General features: G+C 29.9%; 2 protein-coding genes across 6 annotated transcripts in view; one reads left to right on the top strand and one right to left on the bottom strand.

Annotated features, from left to right (window-relative positions):
* Positions 1-770: 770 nt before the first annotated feature.
* Positions 771-25520, bottom strand: part of LOC111676001 — a 71139-nt gene continuing 46389 nt past the window's right edge. Inside the window, exons 3-12 of one of the 4 annotated variants that reach the window (XM_046945781.1) lie at positions 15570-16635; positions 14632-15469; positions 8073-8169; positions 7095-8010; positions 6517-7029; positions 6018-6155; positions 3943-4161; positions 3720-3872; positions 2273-3655; positions 771-2201 (exon numbers count right to left, since the gene is read on the bottom strand). In XM_046945781.1, the coding sequence (XP_046801737.1) occupies positions 2141-2201; positions 2273-3655; positions 3720-3872; positions 3943-4161; positions 6018-6155; positions 6517-7029; positions 7095-8010; positions 8073-8169; positions 14632-15054 (3903 nt within the window). In that variant the 5' untranslated portion in view covers positions 15055-15469; positions 15570-16635 and the 3' untranslated portion in view covers positions 771-2140. Of the gene's footprint in view, positions 2202-2272; positions 3659-3719; positions 3873-3942; positions 4162-6017; positions 6156-6516; positions 7030-7094; positions 8011-8072; positions 8170-14631; positions 15470-15569; positions 16636-25520 lie in introns of all 4 variants that reach the window. The other 3 variants (XM_046945780.1, XM_046945779.1, XM_046945782.1) reach the window with 3 other exon arrangements.
* LOC124418697 lies at positions 13247-14620 on the top strand. 2 transcript variants are annotated; one of them, XM_046945784.1, is made up of 4 exons: positions 13247-13364; positions 13423-13575; positions 13635-14030; positions 14142-14620. In XM_046945784.1, the coding sequence occupies exons 1-4, from the start codon at positions 13328-13330 to the stop codon at positions 14555-14557; spliced, it is 1002 nt and encodes a 333-aa protein (XP_046801740.1). In that variant the 5' UTR covers positions 13247-13327; the 3' UTR covers positions 14558-14620. The 2 variants fall into 2 exon arrangements, with proteins under 2 accessions (XP_046801740.1, XP_046801739.1); XM_046945783.1 differs by having other exon boundaries at positions 13626-14030.

Here is a 25520-nt window from a genome sequence, read left to right as displayed (position 1 = left end):
AAATCAGAGAAATTAACTGATGATTATCTTTTGACATATGAAAAACTTTTCTCAATTAATCTCTCAAAAGCTGTATTGCTTTCACACATATGTAAGCTCACATACATAGAAAACTGAATAAAACTTATAAGAAAGTCTTTTGTTGCTCACGGCCTATGACTGGTCTAGAGCAGATTACACCAAAAAAGGATTTCTCTTAAGCTATATTGCTTTCGCAACCAGTTAATCTTATACATGTATAAAAGCAACAAAGCCAATTAGAGAGAATAACTGTAATTCCTTGTCGATAACTAATTTATATAAAAGTTGTTCGCTGAAAGTAGCTTTTTACTTCTTTAGATAAATATTTGTATGCTAAACATATACTCTTATATGCTCAAACCAATTTTTTTTAATTAAAAAAAAAAACTTAAAAAAACTTTAGCTTTTAACTGAAAATGTTCTAAAAATGAAATTTTGTAAAAATATCAGTAATTTAATTTTGAGAAATTTTGCAATTTCCCTTTTTTCAAGGTCTCTTTATATATATATTTTTTTTTTTTTGACTCAGCCCTCAAATTTGTGTTTGTTTTATATAGTTTTTATAATTTTGCTCACTCAGTATTATTATTTAAATAATTTTATTATTTGTTTAGTTTTGTGTTTATATTAAACTAATTTTTCTATTTCAAAAACTTATTAACTAATAGTATTTTTAAATATTATATAATTTAACATATTTTATTTTATCTTAAATTTGTCAACATCACACATTTAATTTTTGTTTTTTATATTAAATTATTATTTAACCTTTAGGTAAAAGAGATTTTAAGTTTAACATGAAATTTTTATTCTTTTTTTTTTTGTCCATAACTCTTCAGAAATTTTGATGAAAAGCATAGTTTTAGAGGAATTCTTATGAATATTATAACATTTCTAATGTAAATCAGATTTCGCTTTAATTTTCTTCATAATAAAGACAAAAATCAGTTTTTTTTTTATTAAAAATATATTGTTGCTTCCGAATAACCATTGCTTTAAATACCTTAAAGTATGCAACATTTTTGAGACATTTTTTAGTATTTCATTCATTCCAAGATTTACTAAATTAAATGAATCTTGATTCATTGTAACAATAATAAGAAATATTTTGCTTGAAAAATCATGTTCAAGATTTGCTTAATTTATCGAAAAACACAAAGTATACTTTTAGGATTTTATAACAAATTTTCCTAAAAATTATAGATTTTAACTTGAATTTTAATAATTTGTCAAATTAATTTTTTATTGAAAATAAACAGAGTGTGTTCGCAAATAAAACTAAATGTCCCACATAATATTTCTCGTTTAGTTCATTTAAAATATAATAAATAAAGCGCATACTTTCAGGCATTTGTATATATTTTTCTGAGAATTGCGAAAATGAACTCAAGATATAATCAATTAGCCATTTAAAATATTCTTCTTTAATAATCTAAACTTTAGATTCTGAAGGTTTAAGGATTTTCTCAATAACAGTTACCATTTTAAGGAATTCACCTTGTAACATACTTTTAGGCATTTATAAATATATTTTTCAAGGAATTGGAAATTGAAACGATTTAAATTTGAGATCTATTCATTAAGATAATTATCTTAAAAGTATGACAGTATGTTCTATAGAAAATACCATAACTAACATTCTGAATGTCACACATTTAAATATACAACTTTTATTTTATATTTGAGAAGCATGCTTTTAGGCTTTATAAAATAAATTTTAGGCTGAAGAAGTTTCTCGAAAACTTTCATATTAACCTTAAAATCCCTTTCAACACGTTCAAGCATATTCCTTTTAACTTTACGTTTTCTGCTCATGCTTTTAAGTTATTTTTTGGTTTTAAGTATTTTTTGCACACACTAAGTTCTAAATTTAATGTTTATTTTTAAGTTATAACCTTTTTCTTAAAGTGTTGTCTCTATATATTGTTTTAATAAATATATATATTTTGTTTTCAAGTAATTATTACAATAAACCTAAGAGTTTTTATTTTCTTTGTGTGTTTTAAATTTAGTTAGTTTTTAGCATATAGAATAATAATATAAGTTGTTTATGTCATTTTTTGTAAGTTTTACGTTTTAATAGTTTATTGACCACGTTACGAAATAGATTGGGTTTTATTCATAAATACCCAAGGGTGGCATAGGTTTTGGTAAAAGTACCATCACTGGTGGTAACATTTCTGTAAATAAAAAATCAAATACAAAAACTGATTCTGAAAATTTCCTTACAAAATTGTGCATTAAAACTTACTCATCCTCCCAGGGGCAGACGGTTGTTATGTCCGCTTCAGTTTTGGCACTACTTTCTTGGACACCACCAGCGCCAGCTGCACCTCCGTTACCTGTACCAGCTGCTGCTGTTGTCGCCTGCACTACACTGGTAATTGCAGTCGATGTTGTTGCTTTATCCTTTTCCTCTGCAGAGGCGGATTTCTTTGACTCCAAATGACGCTTTTTACGCTTCTTTTTCACTTCTTCGGTGGTGCATTTTGGAATACTGCTTACAGGTAATTTGGCAGATTTTTCAGTTTGAGGACTCTCCTTGGGCTTGAACTCTTCACTACACTCATCATCTACCGTATCGGTGTCCATTTCAGCGAGTGGCGCCATAGAAGGTGCTGGTGTTGGTGCAGGTGGTATATAGCCCACATTGGAATCGGAATCGGCAATATCGTAATCGTCTTTACCATCATCTCCAAACTGTAAACCTTCTTGATATTCATCGGTGGTGGGTGAAAGTTCTTCATGGGTACTATAGGCATCTGCTGGTTTTGTGGGTGAAGTAGAAACTTCATCACCCTCTTCCTCTTCAATGTTTTGTTCCTTGTCTGGGTTTTCTTGTGGTTCGCTAGCCGAGTGAGGCCTTTCAGTGAGTGTGATTTCTACTTCGGTTTCAGGGCTAGGTTTAGCCGAAATGACCATTTCCGTACTAGGACTTTTGGATATAGTCTCCCTACCAACAGAATCCTCCGTTATCATGGACTCTTCACCAGCAATTCTTTCCAAGGGTTCCACCTGCTCCTCCCCTTCGATTTGTATGGTGGGAGGTGATGCCTCAACTTCCTCTTGACTTTCACATAACTTTTCATAGCCACCCGTAGACTCAATCAATTCTATTTGAACTTCTTGAATTTCCGAATCTACCTCAGCCTCAAAATCTCCTTCATTGGCAGCATTATTTTCATCAACTTCATTGGCCACTGAGGATTCACTGTGAGAACTTTCATGAGGACTATCGCTCATGGGTTGTGTTTGAGTTTCGGCTGTCACAAGGATTTGCTCTTCCACCGCAGGTGGTGTAACTTTGGTGGTTGGAGGTGGTGTTGGTGTTGGATTTGGTGTCGGCAGTACTGGCAATTCTGATGCCGAAGATTCGCTATTACGTTCCGATAGAGACAACTTATTTAATTCGTCTTCCACTTCAGCATCAGAGGAAGAAGGAGGATCTTTGGTAACAATATTGGTGGTGGTCATAACATTGCCCAAGGCTGCCACAGCAGCCGTTGCATACTGCGCACCTTGCAAAGGAGCAAACAGAGCTGGAAAGGCGCCTTGTTTTAGGCCCACCGTAGGAGAAGGTGTAGTTGAAGTTTTAGTAGAAGTGGACGGTCGTCCTGCCGGAAACTCTGAAATTCTACTGCAAAAACATAAAAACTAAAAAATTTATTTTTAAAAATTTAAATTTTCATCAAACATACCCCGGTGTAAAAGACACTGAGGCTCTTCGTTGTTCTGTGAAATTTGGTATTAAACGTTTCATGCCAGCTTCACCACTATCTACGGTATTTTGATGACGCATAACCAAATTACGTTGCAAACGTTCCGATACTTCAGTATTATCCGAAGAAGTACTACTTGTGGATAAATCATATAATTATAATAACAGTTATTTAACAGGTGTAAAATTACTATTCGTTTTACCTAGTTAATCTTTGTGCACTGGTTTTAATGGCTGGCACTGGTTCAGCCTCTTGTTCCCAGGGACATATGGACAATTTCACTGGTGTTGTTAGATTTGCTGGTTTGGGTGCCTGTGTTGTTGGTGGCACATCATCTGGTATATCCCATGGGCATACAGCACTACTACCTCCTGTTTCAACTGTGGTCTCTAAACGTGCCGCTTTTGATTTGGGAGTTTCTCTGCGTTTATGAAAAATTAACAAAAATGTTTATGATATATTCACTTGATTCTTGATTTGAGAGCAATGGACATTAATTTTTTTTTAGATTTAAAACATCAATTTTATTTAACAACATTTAATTTAAACACAATAAAAGTGAAGTCAATGTTGGATTAATTTATTAGTTTATATTTACTGTTGAGTTGTAAAGCTTAAACAGAAACACATTTTAGTATTTTTGCTTTGATTTTTCCAAAAATTATTAGTGCAAATATTTTAAACACAACATTGATTTCGATAACTTTTGCATGTCTTTCATTTTAGCCACAATTTGAGTAGTTCGACTGTTTTACGTCATTGCTGAAAACTGAGTGAGAACTCTTTAAAATAGCTAGTATTGATCAATATTTGTCAGATGTTTCAGTTCGTTGGGATCTGGTTTTTGTCATAATATTTGTTCTAGATTCTCCAAAGCAAGATCTAGTGAATACTTAGTAATAAAACTCGAGTCTTAATATCCTTCTTTATCATTGCCATTGTTGAAAACTTCGAAAAGATATTGGACCTCAGTTTTAGTTGGATTAAAATTTTACTATTGATCTTATTATCCTCTGTATACACAAATCAATATAAAGAAAAAGAGCAATTACTACGATTTCCATATTGAAATGGCCCAGAAGGTCAAATAGCCAGTCATCCTTGCAGAGGCAAAGAAAGTACTACAGAGTTTCACTGTCCCCTCCACATGCACTTCATTCGTACAATCCGCTGGTCCAATTGTGATTCTACATAAAACGTTTGTGATTCTACCCACCGTTACATTATTGCAAGAGGCCTTATTGGATTCTCTCCTTTTTTGCTTCGAATATTTTTCGTTGATCAGGTAAACTTTCTTTCCTTTTTAAATCAACATTCGCCTTTCCGTTTGCTGTAAAACTTACGCCAAGGAGGAATTCAGTAAAAAATTCTTGCAATCTAAAAAGGTGTTATATTTATCATTATAACCACCTATATTTACGCATTCCGTTATTGCGCATTCGCGACTCCCATGGTGATAATTGCACTTCAACTCTTCCTGCGATTTAGGTTTCAACCGCAGGCACTATATTCATCCCGAAGAAACCTTATTTAAAACATAGTCATGTGGGCAACTGATCACCCGTAGTACCAGCTTATGTGGTGCTCTGGTTAGACCACTTTTTCAAATCATCCAAGGTCAATTCAAAGATTAAAAAGTAACCACCAGTTTATAGTCCCAGCAGACTAGAGGTAGAGATAGATAGGATCTAGCATCAAGGAAATATGCCCGGAGGATCAACAATGGATGTAGTGTGTATGTCTTTAAAAAAAGGCGATCCCTTCAACATACGTAACTAAATCACCAAATGAAGGACATACAAAATTCGGCATTCCGCCGAATACAACAACAACAATAAAAACTATACATATTTTTTTAATTATTATAGCAAAATATAAAAATTGAATATGAAATATGGAATAATAAAAAAAATAGAAAACCAAATGAAAAAACACACACGAAAAAAATACTTAAACCAGAAATGGAAATAGTGAGATAAAATATTTGTGGAATTGTATAGAGTAGAGCAGCAGAGTCACACATGAAGTTGGCAAGACATGTAGATAAGGAATTTCAAAAAAAAAAAAAATCCAACAAAAATAAAAATATAGTTCAATTAGAAAATAAGACAAAAAAAATACTTTCACAAGGGGGCACTCAATACAACATTAATTAAAAGGTCTTTTTTTTCTTTTTTGAAAAATAAATAAAAAACTTTAGACCTAATAAATTTTTTTAGAAAACAATAAAACGGAAAATATAGAGAGAAAATAAAAATAATTGTTTGGAAATCTTACTGGTGTGAGGGTAAACTACTATTGAGATGGAGATTTCCATGGTCCTTTTGTGTACAAGAACGCGTATTCACAACACAACAAATGGGCTCTTGAGATTCTTGTGGCGGAGGCATGTCACCACGATAAATAGTTTCACTACTGATGATGATGATGATTGTAACAATTTTTCATTTTGATTTTTTTAGAATTTTGATGTTTTGATTGTAGTTTGATTGGTGTTTTGTAATTGTATTGTTTGTTTAAATGTTTTTTTTTTTTTTTTTTTGAGATTGATTTTTTTAATGGCAAAAATGCAGTGATTTTAACAAAAAAATAAAAAAACATGTTAAAAAATCAATTGTTATAAAAAAACCGAAAAAAAGAAAAATATATTTTTTATTTGAAAATAGTAACCAATTTAGTTATGGTTAATTTCATAAAAAAGCGTTTTATTATTTTAATGTTGAAACAAAATTTCTAAGTTTAGTTTGTTGGCAAAAAAAGGAATAAACTACTTTACCTGTAGGGTATCTCACTAAGATTACTTTGCGAATGCGAGTGAGGCACCTTGGAAGAGTTGTCCTTATTGACACCAATTACCGCCAACTTGTGAGCCGAACCGCTGAGACTACGGTCACTGCCGCGTCGCCTAGCCAAACTACCCGGTGGTGGAGCATTTGTCATTATAAATGTATTGCCCGAGGACATGGCACTTTTGCTGGAACTCTCATTGCCACCCAGATTCGGTTGGCTGGACAAGGCGGCAGTCATTCTCTTTTTGGCACCACTAACGCCACCGAAATTAAAGAAACGTTTTTTGTGCGCCGGTTGTATGCCCGTCTCTAATAAACGTTTATAATGATCCGAACGTATGAAGCGAGGGTAACAATCTTTCTTCAGCAACAGCATATAAATATGTTCGGAGGCAGCATCAAAAGTAAAACGGGAGGGATTCTTAAGACCCTTTAAAACACTTTCCATGGTTTTGCCATCTATATTGATTTCACAGGGCGCACCAGGCTTGAGGAATTCCCTTAAAAAACACAAAAGGTAACATTTCAATAAAACAAATATATTTTAGTTATTGTTGAAACTTACTCATAAATCTCTTGTACTTTTCTGGGTACTTGAGAATGGGCCGATCTTCTCAAGCGATTGACCGCTATCCAGAAACGTATATTTTCATGAGAGTATTCTTTCTCCAAAAATGTGGTGAATTCTTGCAGACCCGTGGGATCCGATACCAATTCCTCTATCGAAATGGCCCAACGTTTAACTCTCTTCTCAGTGGGTATATCCACAAAGGTATTGTTCAGTTGCCAGAAGGTGACATCCTCAGTAACCCAAGGATTTGAGGGTAATACTGGTTGCAAGAAGAAATCATACTCCGAAAAGGTTTCCGAATACAGTACCAATGATTCACAGGCCTGTGACATTTTCATGCGTGTACGATTTAAAGATTTCTTCAGATAGTCCACTTCCCTTTGCACATCATCTACTGTCTTCTTTTTATTCTGCTTGCTACCCTGCCGGTCTCTGGAGGGTACAGGACATGGTTCTAGTGGTGTAAATTGTCCCGGTGGTGGACGGTGTACCCGCCAATAGGCTCGTTCTTGAGAATCACCCACTATTTTGTCACCTTTTTTGCGTTCTTTGGCCAGACGTACTTGCTCTTCCGCCTGCATGGATATAATTTCCCATTTACCTTTAAGATTCTTATGCAGCGAAGCCAAAGCATCAACTTCATAATCTTCAAGAGCATGACGTTGCTTATTGCGCAAAGAACGTTTAACCAAATAAATGGCATACTCTACATTATCGGGGGCCTTGTGCTGCCAGGGCCAATAGTAAGGTGTCTGAAAACGATAGAGTGAAGAATCATCCTTAACGGTAAGAGTTTTCGAATCATTGACGGGAAAAAAGTAGCCATGAAGACACAATTGATTGGCTATATTCAAGGCCTCTGATTCTTCGATTAATAAGCGATCCATTAGCCATTCAATTAGATCGTAGCCTATTAAAAACACCAAATTAATATTTGTCTAAAAAATATTAATTAAATATAAATTAACTCACCCATAAAAGCATAAGGTATAGAAGTAAGAAACATTTTCTGTTGCCTTACTGGCACACCATGCTCCGGATCTTGCATTTCACGTACCAGGGCTTCCATCTGTAAACGAAAAATATACCAAATTTATTAGAATTCTATTGACCTTGATGTTTGCAACTCTTAATAAACTATGCTACAGCTTGTAAAATAACTATAAACTAAGTAAAAAAAAATAATAAATTTACATTTAATATTTGTGTGTATGTGTGTGAGTGGATGTATATTATTCAAATAGAAATTTTCATATCATTTAAATGCCATCAACGTGCAAACTTTTTCCCTGATATCACTGACTATGTGGGAGTTAGTGGCGATAATAAAGGGGAAGATTTTGTTTGAATGCGGGGGTATGGTGATGATGATGATAGTTATTCTTCAATCAAAATACTCATTTCACAATTTACCACCACTAAATTTTAATAAAACGAAAGATTGAAAAGCACTTAATGTACACAGACACATATATATAACAAAAAGGATTTCAAAACGTTTGACAAAACCAATAACGATAGCAGAAAAACGACGATGTAAACGATGGTGAAACAAAATTAGAACGCCTTTAAAACTTAACAATGCTGAAAATTGATGCACATCTCGTTCTTTTTTTCACTCCTCCGTTTTTTTTTTTTTTCTTTTTTTTTTTTTTTGCTAAATGCAGCAAAACATATTAGAATATTCATTTATATTTAAATCATCGTCGGTAGAGTGGCATCGTCATCATTATTATGTTTTCTGTGTTTTCATCGTAATCAACATCATCTACATCATGATTACATAGTATTAATGTGAAATTGTTGTTAAGATTTATATACATAAAGCTTTCAATTTTCATTTATTTTATTTAAACGTAGAAAAGTAATTTAAATCATTTGCCTCTACAAAAAAGAGCTTGATTGGTAATACAAATTATATTTCTAAACATAACCTTAAATCATCTGTAGTTCCTATTATTGAAACAATGCAAACCGAAATATTATGAAAAGCTGTGCTCACCGATTTTTTACACCAAAAATCGTTTTCTGTTTAAAGTTTTGACCAAAGTCATGCAATTTGTTATGGGCTTTCAAAGATTTAGGACATTGGTGTCATTTTGGCGTTAGACGTTATAATTTTCTCAGGTTCATAAAGAATAAATAAATAAAAAACTACTATTTAATTTTAAGTGGAACTATTGATTTACATTGTGAAATTGCACTACATATATTAGCGACACCTATACGTATACGTGTTAATAATTTATTCATATTACAAATATTAAGTATACGCCTAATTTGGAAAAAAACCCATGAAAATAAAAGAATTAAGTTTGTAAAGTTTTGGTGCGATTTTGTGTTTTAAGAACATTTTTATACTCTACAAAACTATAGTGCAAATGGTATCATTCATTTTTAATGATGTTTTTAACACCCAAAAATATTAGTCCTACATCTTGTGCGCACTCTACAGATCGCAATTTTCAAGAAATCTTAATGAAATTTGTCATATACTTTTTTCTTTTGACCCAAGAAATGATTAATCCTATTGAAAATGGTCAAAATCAGTCCATTATTTCGTGTAACTCTCATACAACCATACTCTTCAAATGTGCTTTTAAGCTCATAAATATGTTTAATGTTCTTGTATCACATTAAAAATATACAAAAGTTTTATATAAGTTTTAATGATAATGTTGATTACTAAAAGAAATAATCAACATTTTAACGTAAATAATTACTGATAAAGGGTTTCATACGGTCGGTCAAGCCCGACTATAAATTCTACTTTGTTATATCTGTTTTTGAATGAAAGACCTACAATCTAAGGCAAAAATGAATATTATGTTAAAAATGGTTATTAAAACCTGTTTTTATATTAAAATGTATACTACACCATAAAAGTGACTGTATATTCTTAAGAATGAAAATCCAATTGTGAATTTAAACCTGCGATCACTCATATTTTTTTACCGAAAGAAATTTTCTTATAAAAATCTAAAAATATGCTACAATTCTTTAAATAATGCTCAAATTAAAAATCTAATGAGAATCTATGATCATTTATACTTTTCACCAAAAATCGATGTATGAGGAAAAATCAAATTTTGTATGAAAAGCCTAAAATTATTTGTAGATTTTTAATTAACCTTTCTAAAAATTTTGCTGTATTTTCTTAAAGAAAGCCTCAAATGGAGAATGATTACAAAGAATTGATTAAATAACGCTCAAATTTAAAATCAAACGAATATCTGTGATTACTTATATAATTCACCAGGAGATTAATGTGAAAAATTCTAATTTTCTAATTTTAGTCGTTTAACTATAATTAGTCCTAGATCACCAAATAACTATTAAATAGAGAATTAATGAGACTCCTTAACACTATTATTTTTACCAAAACTCGATTTTTATTAAAAAAAATCACTAAAATTAACTGAAGATTCATTAAAAAACGCTCTAATTGATAAAATAACTAAAATCAACAAAATAATAACAGAGTTGTTGAAGATTTGAATCCCAAAGATATCTAGGGTCTTCAGAAAATTGATTTAAACAGACACACAGAGAGACAGAATTACAGATATGGCTTAATCGACACCGACTTAATCGAAAACTATATTGAATAAATTACAAACAGAATAACAAACTTAGTCTTAAGAAGATTAAGTATAAAATAATAAATTCTTTAATAAAACTTTATCTTCCAAAATAGCCAAAATCTGGGACAACCTGAATTTTCCATTAAAATTATGAAACCAACTTAAATCATTTTGCTGCCAAACGATTACTTATTATTTCAACATTAACTTAATACCTTCTCTCTCTGTCTCTTTCTTTCTCTCTTAACGACATTAATATTCATCATCTGTAGAACACATACATATATACATATTTAAAAAAAATTATTATAGGACATTTAGTTATTGCATAAAAAGGAATTAATTAAATAATAATAATTTCAAGGAAATACATCACTGCATATAAACTGTCAGGGCTTTGTAAAAAGATTTACTGCTACTGGCTGGGCAAACATTACTGACAACTAACGTCGTCGTCATCAGCATCATCTCCATCATCAGCAGCAGCCACGTCCTCAATTGCATCGTCATCGTCGTTGTCAAGAAATGTGATTGACAATCGATAAAATTTATTATTATGTATGCATGTTTTTTTAGCTTTCTTTCTCCATTAATATTCGTTTTACATTTACATGCAGCTTTATTTTCACCTTCAGTTTTTAAAATATATTTATGTATGCATGTGTGTGTTTGTCTCAAGAATTAAGAAAATTACGAGGTTTGTGTGTACGTGATAAAAACAAAACCCTGCAGAATTATAAATAAGTATCCTTAAAGATATATAAAATCACACTTTACATGAATTACATAAAAGTAATTAATTTCATTTACAAAGATCTGGTTAAAATTATAGTTTTTTTTACCAAAAATATAAGAGATTACTTAGAGTCATTTAAATAACGATTGATCAGCCTTTAGATTACTTGGGGACACTAAACACACAACAGATTTATTTCTGCTTTACATAGTTAAAGGGTACCTTGCAAAACTGCATGGCAGAGAGGGAGAGAGAGAGAATGATAGGGAATAAGAAACAACTAGGGAGAGCAAATGTTATAATTAACAATAATTAATAAGATCTTGTTGCAAAGTCATTTTTATGGTTGCTATTTGTTGGTGGATGTAAAAGGGTTTGATTAAATTATAAATGAAATTACAGAAAGCTTTAAAAGTTATGAATCAATGGATGGACTTTATTGATTACACTTTACATATGTACATATATCATCGTTGCCCTATATCTGTGTCATGTTAATCAAATCACTTTATGATTTATGTTTTTTTTCTTACCACTTACTTAATGGCAGTAGTAGGTATTAAAAGGTTAAAGTTAGTTAAGGTTTACGAATGGTAGCGTAGATGGGGTTATACCCTAAACCATTGTAGTGTGGAGAGTATTATGCGTTTGTTCTGTTTTTTTTAACACCCAAAAATATTGATTCTACACCCACCTTAAAGTATATCCATCGGCTCAGAATCACTTTCTGAGTCGATTCAGATATGTCCCTCTGTCCGCCTATGTGTCCATGTAAAGCTTGCGAGCACGACACAGGTTGCAATTTTCAAGATAATTTTATGAAATTTGGCATATACTCTTCTTTTGACGCAAGTACGAAATCTAATGAAAATGGTGGAAATCGGTCTATTGAGTCGATTTGAAACAATGTCCATTATTTCCTTCTAGCCCGAATATAACCGTTTGTTTGTTGTCCATACATACATAAATAAATTTAAATGAGTGAAATTTCACTCTCAAAATGAAGAACTTGAAATATTTTTAATCAAGTATAAAACCTCATTTGGAACTGAGGCATGTTAATTCTTTATATCAGTTAAATATAAGGTAATAGTTTAGTGCACAGAGTAATAAATATACAACTCAATAGCCTATTTCTAGAGGTCCATGGATTATTTATACCGGACTTTCAAGTTGGCAATCAAATGCTAATTAATAATAAGATTACTTAATCTAAAATAAAATAACTTTTTTCCTGAGGGGGACCTTGTGCAAAATTTCAGCGTAATTTTTTGGAAGGGTAGTTAACCCTGAACCGATACTCATAAAAATTATTAGGGATAATAATTTTACTCAATACTCGCTTTTTTAAAGCTGACAGACAGACAGGCAGAGAGACAGACAGACGGACGAACAGAATCTAATGAAAAACCGGAACTTATATACTTTTGTCGGTCTATTAAAAATGTTTCAAATGTTTTTTGAAGTCTCCATATTTTATACGAATCAATAAATTAAACATTTAACCCTCATATTCATAACTGCTTAACAAAGTTATTGATGGTTTATTGCAGAAATTTTGTAATTGTAATTTGTGCGTAATAAACCTAAAATAAGCGGAATTTTTTTTTAATTGTACTATTATATTTTTTTGCATTAGCAGTTTACACTATTTAAACCAGCTCCATTAGGTACTCAAACTAATTCATCACCTAAAGTTTAGCCCTTTAAATACTACCACGATTCCTTAAGAATTACTCTAAATGCCTCTATTATGGATTAATACTCAACTTTATATTTTTCTTCTACTAAAACAAAAATTCCTTGAAAACATTATCATTTCATATTTGAATTTTAAAGAAAAAGCAAATATTTTTGAAAATTTTAAAAAAATATATATTTTTTACAATTTTGCCCTCAATTTAAGCATGAATTTAAAAATAGTGCTACTATTCGCAGTATTTGGTAAGTTTAGTCCAAAGGATAAAGATGGATATATTTATTATTTATATATTATTTTTAGTATCACTAACAACTCCTGAGGTGTGGGCCTTAAAACGTATTAAACGCAATTCCGATTTAGACTCAAAGAACAGCAGAATTAAGCAGGATTTTGTAGCTTTGCATAGCGGCAAAGAAGTGTTAACAGATAAAGGAAACAATTCTGTAGTCAAGGGTAAGTTTTCGAGATAATATAATACATGAATTTTTAGTATGTATTTCTAGAATCTCTAGCCTCTCTTAATAATTCAAATAATGAAATGAGTAAAAAACGTAACGCTAGCAGCAGACCTTTGGCTGTTATATTACGTGAAAGAGAACGAAAATTAAACGATCGCCAAAGAGATAATGCTGCTGCTGAGCAAAGTAATTTTAAGTCAGATACGAAGATAGAAAATGATTTGGATAAGAGGACAAACATCATGGATAAACGTTGTGAAACCTCAGAAAGTACAAAGAAAGATCATAAAAATTTCAATACAAATACATTGCATACTTCAAGTGTTGTTGGTACCCATGTTATCATACCACCACAACCAATTCAGCAAACTTATGGTGTGTTAAGGCCATTTTCTTCCATAGATCAATTAATGAAGATTGGTAATATGATGATGTTTAAGGTCGGAATAGGTGAGTAATACGATTTTATGAATTTGTACGTTTCTTACAACACAATACAAAACACCTAATATCTTTATGCAAAAGACTAATTGGAACCTTTCTCTCGCTCTCACTTTTTAGATTCTCTTCCTTATTATCCTAAAATATCAATGACTTCAAATACAGCAGAAGAACAAGGAAATTTTATTGATAATAAAATAAATGAGCCCGATTTTGATTATATCGAAGGGCCACAAAATGAACCTTTTAACAATATTCCATATAATGAAAATAGAATGATAATTACACAACCAATAAAACTCTTCAAGTCAAACGTTGCTGATGAGGATGAACCCAAAGACTTGGTTAATCTAATGCAAACAGCTTTAGATACCCTGCTGTATAATAGCAATAAAAATGAAAATGATATTGCATTAAAATGTCCACTACATCTCGAAAAGAAAAGTTTAAGAACAGAAACTGGTGAAGATATTAATAATGCCAATGTTATACAGGTCTGTTCCTGTCGTTTCATTAAGAGAGACAATAAAGAATAAAAAGAACTTTTATATAAATTTCCATATTTTATAATATTATTTATAATAAATAAATAAAAACAACTACTACTTACCTTATCAAATGCCATGGGTCTTGATAGTTTCTCTAACGTTTGCTGTTGACTTTGCGCACTACCAGCCGATGTTGCTGACTGCAATGTGGTTGAACTACTACTGCTGCTGCTTGTTGTACTGCCATGTTGTGATGGTGATGAACCCGAAGAATTTGATTGTTGCTGTTGTCCTGGCAGAGGATTTGTTGTACCATGATGTTTTACCAGGGCATGACCAATGGAACTGCCACTAAATGCTGTGGCCGCTTGTGTTGTTGCCGAGTAAGTCGTTGCTGTTGTAGCAAACGCTGGATTGGGTTGTTGTGCTGTTGTCGTTATGGCTTTACCACATAAACTACCCTCGGGACGTTCATGAAATGTTACCATCTGTTTTAAAACCAATTGACGATCTCTATCTGGCGGTACACCGCCAGGCGGCTCCATGGCCCCAGCACGTTTATCAATGAGCGCCGTTGCCTTCGCCGCCCTGAGTGACCCAATGTGGCACTCGTTTTGTCAAGTTTCTATATGAAATATGTTCGGAATTTTTTTAGAATTTTTCCGGTTGTGTGTGGTTTTTTTATAGGAAAAGTTTTGTTTTAAGTTTCTAAAAGATTTTAGTGATCTTAGTAGTTGGTTTCTTAATAAATAAGTTTCGTAAAGTTGGGATTTATTTCTTTTAATGTTGGGAGTTTAAGATTTGTTGATTTATTTTTTTGAAGAAAATAGTTGAGAGTTTTGTTTTTATAAAATCTACTTTAACTTTTGTTTTAATAATTGTTATAATTCTTTTGTAGCCAAACAAAAATTCAAACTTATTAACCAAATTCCATCATGTCTTTGTGTATAAAAATATTTGCTTAAATTAAAAGAAAATATTGCAGAAAAGCATTAATTAATCTTATTTAAAATTTACTCACAAAATAATTAGATTTTTCTTTAAATATTTAGTTACTTACAATGTTTCATTTTTTCCTTTCTGCTTCTTGTAATCAATTATTTTCCAATGATCTTCCAAATTAAAGTAAAAAGTTAAGTTTCTCAGATTTTTTTCGTTAATTTGTTTCTCTTTTGTTTTTGTTTTTTTTTTTTTATTGCAACAACACTTATTTGTTTGTCTGGTGTAAATAAACGTTTTTTACTAAAAAAAAACAGCTTAGATCGTTGTACTTGTTTACATTTTAGTTATATAGACCAAACGTCTACTTTGCAAGCAAAAAAATTTCTCCAGACCCAGTTTCCAATAGAGAGCATCAGAACACTGTAATAAATGTTCTTTTGATTTATTATAGTTAATGGATGGGGAGGATTGTTGGAAACTATAATTGGCGTTGGTCTTAAAATAAAACAATTTCTCATGCAATTGGTTTTTTCCTATAGAATAGTAATTTTTCTTTAAATTGCGTTAATGGCAATTTTTTGCGATTTAGCAGATTTTTACGAAACTTTGATGATTTAAAAACTTTGTTGAGAATTTGTAATAATTGTAGTTGCAATTGTTGTTGTTGTTGAAACTTTTGTTGCTGTTGATTACGCTTTTGCTGCTGCTGTTGTTGCTGTACTTGTTGTTGTACATAGTTTATTATTGCTGCTGTTGTTATTGTTGTTAAATTTTTATAATACTTTTTGTTTTTAGTTGCTGTCCAACAACTGTCATTAGATAATGATGACAACGACGAGGGCAACAACAAGAGCAACTTACCCAAAGACAAACTTTGACAATTTTTCTGCTGTTTTAGCAGTTGATATAATAGCTGTGGGTTTTTTTGGTAACTGCTATTAGTGCAGTTGATGTTGTTGTTGTTGTTCTTCAGCTGACGACTCCCTTTCGAACGTAGTAAACGTAGTTTTTGATATTTTATTATTGATTTATCTTTAGTAATGTTGCATTTATTTTTGGGAATAATTTTGAAGGGTGGCCTTTGAAGGCTACCAGCCATTATGTGTCATTACCCAGAAAAAAAATTAAAACATCAAATTCCACGAAATAATATTTGCTCTAGTTTTTGATAGTTTAGGAAAGTTCTGCAAGTAAAAAGAAAATAATAATTAATTAAAATGTTTTGCTGATAAATAATTACAAAAATTTAACAATTATTAAATTTTCTTTAAATAATGACTTTGTATAATGGATTTATTTAAAGTAAAATAATTTTAATAATCGTGTTATTTTCTTAAATTAAAATGTGTCAATTTGAAAAAAAATATTTCATTAAAAATAGGTCTAAAATCTGTAGTTATCAAAAATCTATTTATAGTACATAGTATCTCTTAATTAGTGACCTTTATACAGATAACATTTTTTCACATGTATTACAGAAGCAATTGACCCTAATATAAATAATTTGACTGATTTTTCTTGCCTAACACTATTATGCATATTATTTATTTTTCCTGAAAGCCTTAAGGCCTTTATGACCATTTAAAAAAGGAGAGGAAATCCAAAGTTAAATATTTGCATTTGACAAGTATGTTTATAGGCGCAAGTGTTTGCTATTCATGTAAATTGTGAAATTCTACCATTTGACAATCGGATTAATAACACTTGTCAATAAAACGACTTGAAATATCAGCCTTAACAATTTCATTTCCTTGTGTCCACCCTCTCTCGTTTTACTCTACAAATATTTCTCTATACAATAACAACATAAACAAGGATAAGAGGAAAAAGGAAAAAAAGGGATAAATGGAAGTCAAACAAAAATCCTTAAATAAAACACATATACACAGACAGATTATTTAAAAACACATACATACATAAGCAGGAATATAGAAATCACCGAAGTTTACTTGTGAGAACCTGATAACATGTACTAACTAACTAACTAACTAACTAACTAACTAACTAACTAACTAACTAACTGACTGACTAACTAACTAACTAACTAACTAACTAACTAACTAACTAACTTACTAACTTACTAACTAACTAACTAACTAACTAACTAACTAACTAACTAACTAACTAACTAACTAACTAACTAACTAACTTACTAACTTACTAACTTACTAACTTACTAACTTACTAACTAACTAACTAACTAACTAAGTAACTAACTAACTAACTAACTAAATAATGTATCTCGGATGACACTTTAGTTTGTTTTTTACGATTACTAAGTACAAAAGTAAGCAGACTAGCAGTAGGGGGCGTGACACCTCCCATATAAGTTAAATACAGAAATTTTCTTTCCCTTGGGAACTATTACTCATTTCGAAATTTCAAGAGGGCTAGCAGTCACATCCATATTAAATCAATATATCTGAATTAAATAGAGTCCTCAAATTTTGTTGGAGCTACTTTAGAGTCAATATGAGTATTAAGGACAGGAGAATAGTATCAGGGAGCGGAATAGTATCAGGGGGCGAGGCACCTCCTATATAAACTAAATGCAAATTTTTTCATCTTGAAAACTTTTACATGTAGAATCCCAAATGAATTTAATACAAAAATGAATTTCTATGACAAACAAATAGAACAAGATTCTTCAAATTTTGCAGGATACAATTTGTGTGGCATCTTTGATCTCTAAAAAACTATTGTATTTAAAATCTTAAAAATCTTTAAGTGTTTTGTAACAAAACTTTTGTTACACTGTTTTTAGGGAGGCAAAGCACACTGGGTATACTTGATTATCGATGATATTTTAAATATTTTTGAAAACTGGACACAAATCACATCATCAGTTAATATTTTCACAAATAATTTGATAACCATTATACAAATTATTTTGCTTATTAATAAGATAAATCGCATTGTCCTATAAAAAAATAATTTTATTAGCTAAGTAACCTCTTGATTTGTTTTATTTAAGTTTTTTCTACCAAAACGTTTCCAAAAGTTTCCCTTACAAAGTTTTTACTATTTTACTCATACAAATTAGTTTTATTATTGTAAAGTTTTTTTTTAACGTTATGTTGATTTCATTTCAAATTCTTTGCCTGCATTTGTATTAACGTCTGTCCATATTGGTGTCGGTGTGTTCTTGTAAATGTATTTGTTTATATACTTTATTATTTCAGTTTTGCTTTTTTTCTTTATTGAACGGAAGTCTAATTATTTCTGCAGGAAAAGCATTTAATATTACAATTTCCGTTCACATACATGTTGCACGTGTTTTTTTTTAGTTTGTTTGATTGTAATTGTATTGCAAATATAATGTAGAGTAATAAAAAGAAAACTTATTACTAACGGGACCCCTTAGATATAATTGTTATTTTTCCAAAATGCTTTAGATATGTACTCGGACATACTTAGTGCAATTGTGTTTTGTAATTATTAATTCAAAGTAATTAAGACACAACTTATGAAATTATCTCAAAATAAATTTAATTTCAATTATATATATAACTGCAACATATTTCCATTGTGTATAACCTAATAAATTAATTTTTTATTACAATTTAACTTTTTTTGAAATAAAACTTTTCGGGTCTCTAGGGTTGAAAATTATTTTCAATTGTTAAACATACACTTACAAAGACAAAGATATTTTACATAAAATAAAAGTTGATTTATTTTACTTGTATTTTAAATTTATTTTTATTGGATTTTTCTTCGGTATTTTGTATCCTTTTCAAGATGGTACTTTATGTAGACTACGTAACTGGACCTTTTTTTCCAAACTATACATTAGACTGACTCTATTTTTCTAAGCAAAACTTATCAAAATTTACCTCATTTTGTTTTAAGACAATTATAATTATATTTTGGGTAGTTGTAAAGTGTTCGCCACACTTTGAAGCTAAATCGATTAAAAAAACTCATTCTTTAGTTGTTTTAAGCAAAATCTTAATATAAATAAATTTTATTTTCAGATAGAGTGAGTCTTTCCATGGTTGTTATATGTTTCCTTGCAATTCAATTTATTTAGATATTAATTTATAAAGATACAAACAAAACATATAAAATATCCTATTTTCGGTTCTATAATATTTTCCATTTTAGTCCTATCTTTAACATTAGACAACAATACATCTGTGAAAAGTTTTATATGTATGTTATAAAAGATTGCATATTTATAGGCTTACTAGTTAAATGTGTGAGTATCTGTGTTTTTTTTATTCTGTGCATGTATAAGTAAGTAGATATTTTTATAAGGTTCTTTAGGTTATACAATCGTGATAATAAGACAAAAAGAAAACTTAACTTTATTCATTTTTTCCCTTTCTTGAGTTTTTTTTCTACTTTTATTATTATTATGGCAAGTGTTTGTTTTTGTAGCTGCTACTATTATTTTCAACTTTTGTTGTTGTTGTAGTTGCCCAGACTCGTTTTTACAAAGGCATAATGAGCTCACAAGGCAACTTGAAGGTTATCTTTAAAAGCATCATAATATATTATGAAAATAACAACAACAAAACTACCCTGTAGTTCAAAAAGCTGAACTAGCACTTTATAAAAATTTCACATTATCATGGTTTTCAATAACTGTATCAATCCGAAACATTGGGCAAAGTATTTATTTAAGATTTAAACACAAATAAGGTCCTGTCGGTTTTTTTCTAAAAACTATTACTATAAACATATTACTATAAACATTGGAGAAGCCCCGTTGGTATTGAACAAAGGCTTTCTTTTTTAGGGTTTTTTCATGTTTCATGTAAATTTTGATTTTATGTAAACGTTCTTCGACAGACGTTTTCATGAAATGATTTACTCTCTGAGGCGAAGTTGCAGTCACTAAAAATAATTGTGAAATTTTTTTACATTTCAAGTGTAAAGTGTTGCATTGTGAAATTCCACGACTTTTATGAACGACAACTGTACGTATACGTGTTAATGATTTATTGATATTAAAAATATTAAGTATACGCCTTATTAAAAAAATATAATTTGCTAGTTTGATTTTGGTTCTATACCCTGTCCGTCTGCCCGTCCGTCTGTCTGTCTGTGAGTCCATGTAAAACTTGTGCGCACGCTACAGGTCGCAATTTTCAAGATAATTTGATAAAATTAGTCACATATTCTTTTCTTGGTTCATTGATGAACGCTATTTCGCCTAGCCCCCATACAACCATACAATCTTCTATTATGTCAACAAAAATCTGCAAAACTTAGTTTAAAAATAAAAATCTACATAAATAACTTAAAAGTAAACATAAATTCCGCTACCAAAATGTATAAGGATAGGCTTTACCTTTACCCTTACTCCCCTATGAGTCCTCTTGTAGAAAATCTTTTCTTTTTGTCAATAATACGTAAAAATATTCCACAATACGGTTAAAAAACAAATTAAATGCTTTATTTTTTAAAAATTATCCACTTTTTTTAACATACTTTCTGGTATAGGGTATCATATAGTCGGCAATGTCCTACTATGCATTCATACTTGTTTTTTATTGTATATATACACAATTTATGTTCTTTATAAAAAGAAATGAGCCTGCGAAAAATTAAACAATAGTTTATTTAAAAAATCTATGCAAAATTTATCAAAACATTTAAAACTGTTTAACATATAACATTGGATTTAGATTCTTTGTAAGTGAAAAGACCATTTTATCCTTTTATCCAGTTTAAAAAAGTATTAACATCAAAACAAAAACATTGGAGAATTGGTATCTTTGAATGAACAAAATTTTAAATTTCGTTGGTCACGTAAGCAAATAAGATTGGGGTTCCACCCTAATATACCATATATTATGAATTTCATTCATTATGTATTTCACATAGTCCTATAACTGAATGATTTTAGTTTTGTTTTTAATTTTTTATTTTTTTTTATTTTTTTTTTATTTTTTTTTATATACATATATTTCATATCTGCACCACCATTTTTAAGAGGGGTCTCAACAGTTAAAACTGAAAACTGTAATACATAACATAATTAAGTTTTCCACCTTGAATAACATCTTAGAATCTTTATCTGAGCTGCCTATGTAAAGTTTATATTCAAACTGCAGAAGAGACTTACTTAAGAGAAAACAACAAAAATAAGTTAATTTTAGGTCAAAGGACAAAATTTATTCTACAGCATAGCTTCAAAAGGCTGCACTAATTTTCTTTTTTTGGGAAGATTCGGAGGAGACAATTGGTAATGGGTTGTTCTTCTGACTTAAAGTAATATGTTTACCAAATTGTGTAAAATACAAGATAAATCGAGTAAGAAAGTGAATCCCAGCTGGTTTTCATTAATTAAGGTCAAACAACAGCAGAAATTCATAGCGTTTTGAATATAAATAGCTCAGGTTCAAGTATTTATAAAAAAAAATAAAATCTTAACATGACTATCATCATAATACACCACTATAGTGGGGAGGGTATTATGTGTTTGTGCTGATGTTTGTAACACCCAAAAATATTGGTCCTACCCTTAAGAAAACCAATCGGCTCAGAATCACTTTCTGAGTCGATTTATCTATGTCCGTCTGTCCTAGCCCTCATTCAACCGTACCATTCCCTCTTGTAGAAAATCTCTTTTTTTTGTCAACAATAAATAGAAATATTTCACAATAATACAAATTAAATGCTTTATTTTTTTTTAAATAATCCACAATTTTAACACACTGACTGGTGTATACTATCATATGAAAGGTTAGCTATTTAGTTAGTTAGTTAGTTAGTTAGTTAGTTAGTTAGTTAGTTAGTTAGTTAGTTAGTTAGTTAGTTAGTTAGTTAGATAGTTAGTTAGTTAGTTAGTTAGTTAGTTAGTTAGTTAGTTAGTTAGTTAGTTAGTTAGTTAGTTAGTTAGTTAGTTAGTTAGTTAGTTAGTTAGTAAGTTAGTTAGTTAGTCAGTTAGTTAGTTAGTTAGTTAGTTAGTTAGTTAGTTAGTTAGTTAGTTAGTTAGTTAGTTAGTTATTAGTATTTTAATTTATTAATTATTTAGTATTTTATTAGTATTTTATTTTAATTTATTAGTATTTTATTTCGTAAATTTTCAGTTTACGGTAGGGAATTGGGAAACATTCAAAAAATATTTGTTTTATTCCTTTGCATACTCTCATGTATATACTTTATGCATTTTAATATGGATTTACAACCTTACGTACACCCACACGTCAGAACAGAGAGATAGACATGTTTATAAAAGATTTAAAATCTTAAAACCTTAAGTCTTTAAGACAGTATTTGGGTGCTTTTCTAAAAAGTATCCTAACACTCATCGTCTCTATTAAGTGTGACCATCAAGGTTTTTTTGTTCTTATTGTTGTTGCAAATCAATTGTTGTATAACACAACAGCAATTACCACTACAAAAAAAAGAGGTTAAATGTTTTGTATAAGCAAATAAAATCGTTCTGATGTAATAATACAAACATGATGGTCTATTTTGTGTGTCTGTAACTATAGCTTAAAATTGGTTTATAAAATTATTTTATTTCAAATAAAAAAATTTTAGAAAAAATACTTAATTGCTTGTTGAAAATGTAATTGCTAGATAAATTGAAATTGTAAATGATGTTTTAATGAAAAGAAAATAGTTTTAGTACAAAAATTTAAATTTTATATTTTCAATGATTTCTTTATATAAATTTCTTATGGGGATATAAATTTAAGGTTTACATTGATTGATTTTTAAAATGATACAGTTTTTAATGAAAGTAACCACAAGTGTTAAGGATGTTTAGTATTTAGATTGTAATATTATTTAATTAAGGTATATACATATAATGAAAGCAATTCGTATTTATTGGCAATATGATCATTGATATTTAATTTTACTTTAATTCAAAAAAAGAAAGTATTTTAAAATAATATTATTCTTTTAGGGAAATGTTTCCTCTAATCCCCATAATTTTCTTTTTCTCTGAATTTAGTTTAATCTTCCAATCGTTTCCCAAATTAGTATAGACACAATTTTTTAGTTGGAAATTAAAAGTTATTTAAAAATTATTCTTAATTTTTTTCTCTTTTATTAAATTCTATTTTAACACATAAATTTTAAAAATAATTCAATAATAAAATGTTCCATGAACAACATTTTACTTCTTACAATTTTATGGAATGTATTTTGAGAAATCTTAAACCACCCCCCAACTATTTGATTTTTTGTCTGTTTTTTTTTCACGAAATTGTTGTGTTAAATTTATTTATGCAGAATGTATCTATCAGCTCCCTTAACGTAGTTAAAAGCAGCGTGAAAAAAACATTGTCATATCAATTTTGCATTCATGCGTGTCGTTTGATTCCTTTAGGCGTATATACTATACAACAAACACACACTAGTGTGTATGTACAAACAAATATTTGTATTGTATAGATTTAAGCCGAATCTAAGATACCCTTCTTGCTGCTATGAATAGATTTTCAACGATAGATCTTCTTTCAGAATATATTTGTCTAAATAAACTAATAAGTTCTTATATACAACAATTCGTTCTTTTCAACAGATTTATATAAGATTTTTAAATATCCAAAAAAATTTAATTAGTTATGTTAAACTCAGAACCTTAAGAAATCAAGTTGCCAATATGGATACAAGAACATTGTTTAAACTACAAACGCCATGATAAAATTATTTCCATTATAAACGATATTTTTAAAGCAAAATGTAGGAAGTTAAGTAGCAGTTAATATGGAATTCTTATGCCCCCTCTCTTTTCCTGGGCTTGAACTATGTGTTATTGCTCTAGGGTTTTCTTTTAGTGGGTTGTGATGATGTTTGAGGTAATTCTGTTATATGGTTGACGTGTATGGCATTTTTAATGCATTCACATACACTCATAGTTTTTGTCCTCTGTATCTTTGTTATAGTTTTCCTTTAGGATGTACGAAAAGCCTGTAGCAGTAACATATCTTGTAGAGAGACAGTAGAACAATGAACAAAAATTAAAAGAACAAATTTCATTCGTAATTCAGCTTTGTGTGGATAAAGACCTACGTGCGTCATTGCCATTATCGTTAAAAGGTAATCAGGCCGTCCTTCTTTCGCTGTCTTCGAGAGTTTTGCGTTTCACTCTCGCATTGGTTTAATGTGTGGCATCGCATAACGCGTTACGTTTCTTCGAAGTTTCAAGCATTAACCACATGCATTATATTTGATAATCTAAAATTTTCTTTGATACAAACTAAGTAGTACCAAACTAAACTCATTTAAGATTTTGGTGAAGATCAATAAACTCAGGAGCGGAGTTCGAGAGTTCCAGCTCCCTATACGAAGGTATAGGTCGGATTGGCAGTTTTTGGACGAGGCACTTTGGGCGAAAGCCGTGTGTGTTTTTATTTTTTTTTATTTTAAATTTTTTTTTTTTGTTTTTTAAATTTTTTTTTAATTGTTATTTTTTAATTTATTATTATTTTTTTTAATTTTCTTTTTCAAAATGGTTCTTTTTTGCTGCTTAAAAGAAAGCTTTTACAATTTCGTCGAAGAGGTTTATAGTTCCAATGCTGGTGGGATATCCTTAAAAAATTATTTTTTAATTAAAGAATATTTTTTTTAATATTTGGCTCTTATTTGAATCCTTTTCATTTTCCATCCGATATTTGTTTAACGAAATACATACTTTTTTTTACACAGAGAATAGTAAATGTTAAATAAGATTCGGCAAAGCTAAATATAAAACTTTAATTTGTTCTTTTATACGTGAGATTAAAATAACGATGGAAACAATTAATATTTTTAAAAATTTGTCTAGATTTTTTTTCACTTTTTACTTCACATTATACCCATACAATGCCACTGTACATTTCTTATTGTCTAAGGTAGACCATATCTTCAGGTTTATAAATATTCTTATGCCATCATTCGCATAAATGAATGTCATTTGTAAGGAATTGTTTTTGTAGTATATTTTTTTTTTAATTTTTTTTTATCATGCGATTTCTTCTATTTCATTTTATGAGATGTTTTCTTGAAATATTTTTCCGTTTTATTTTTTTCCTTTATTTTTTTCATAGATTCTCTTTGTTCAAACTTCAATATATTTTTTATAAAAATATGTACATAGAATAATATCTAAACGCTTTTT

The sequence above is a fragment of the Lucilia cuprina genome, chromosome 3 (genome assembly GCF_022045245.1).
Source record: "Lucilia cuprina isolate Lc7/37 chromosome 3, ASM2204524v1, whole genome shotgun sequence".
Classification (NCBI taxonomy): domain Eukaryota; kingdom Metazoa; phylum Arthropoda; class Insecta; order Diptera; family Calliphoridae; genus Lucilia; species Lucilia cuprina.
This window is presented reverse-complemented; position numbering and strand designations above follow the sequence as displayed.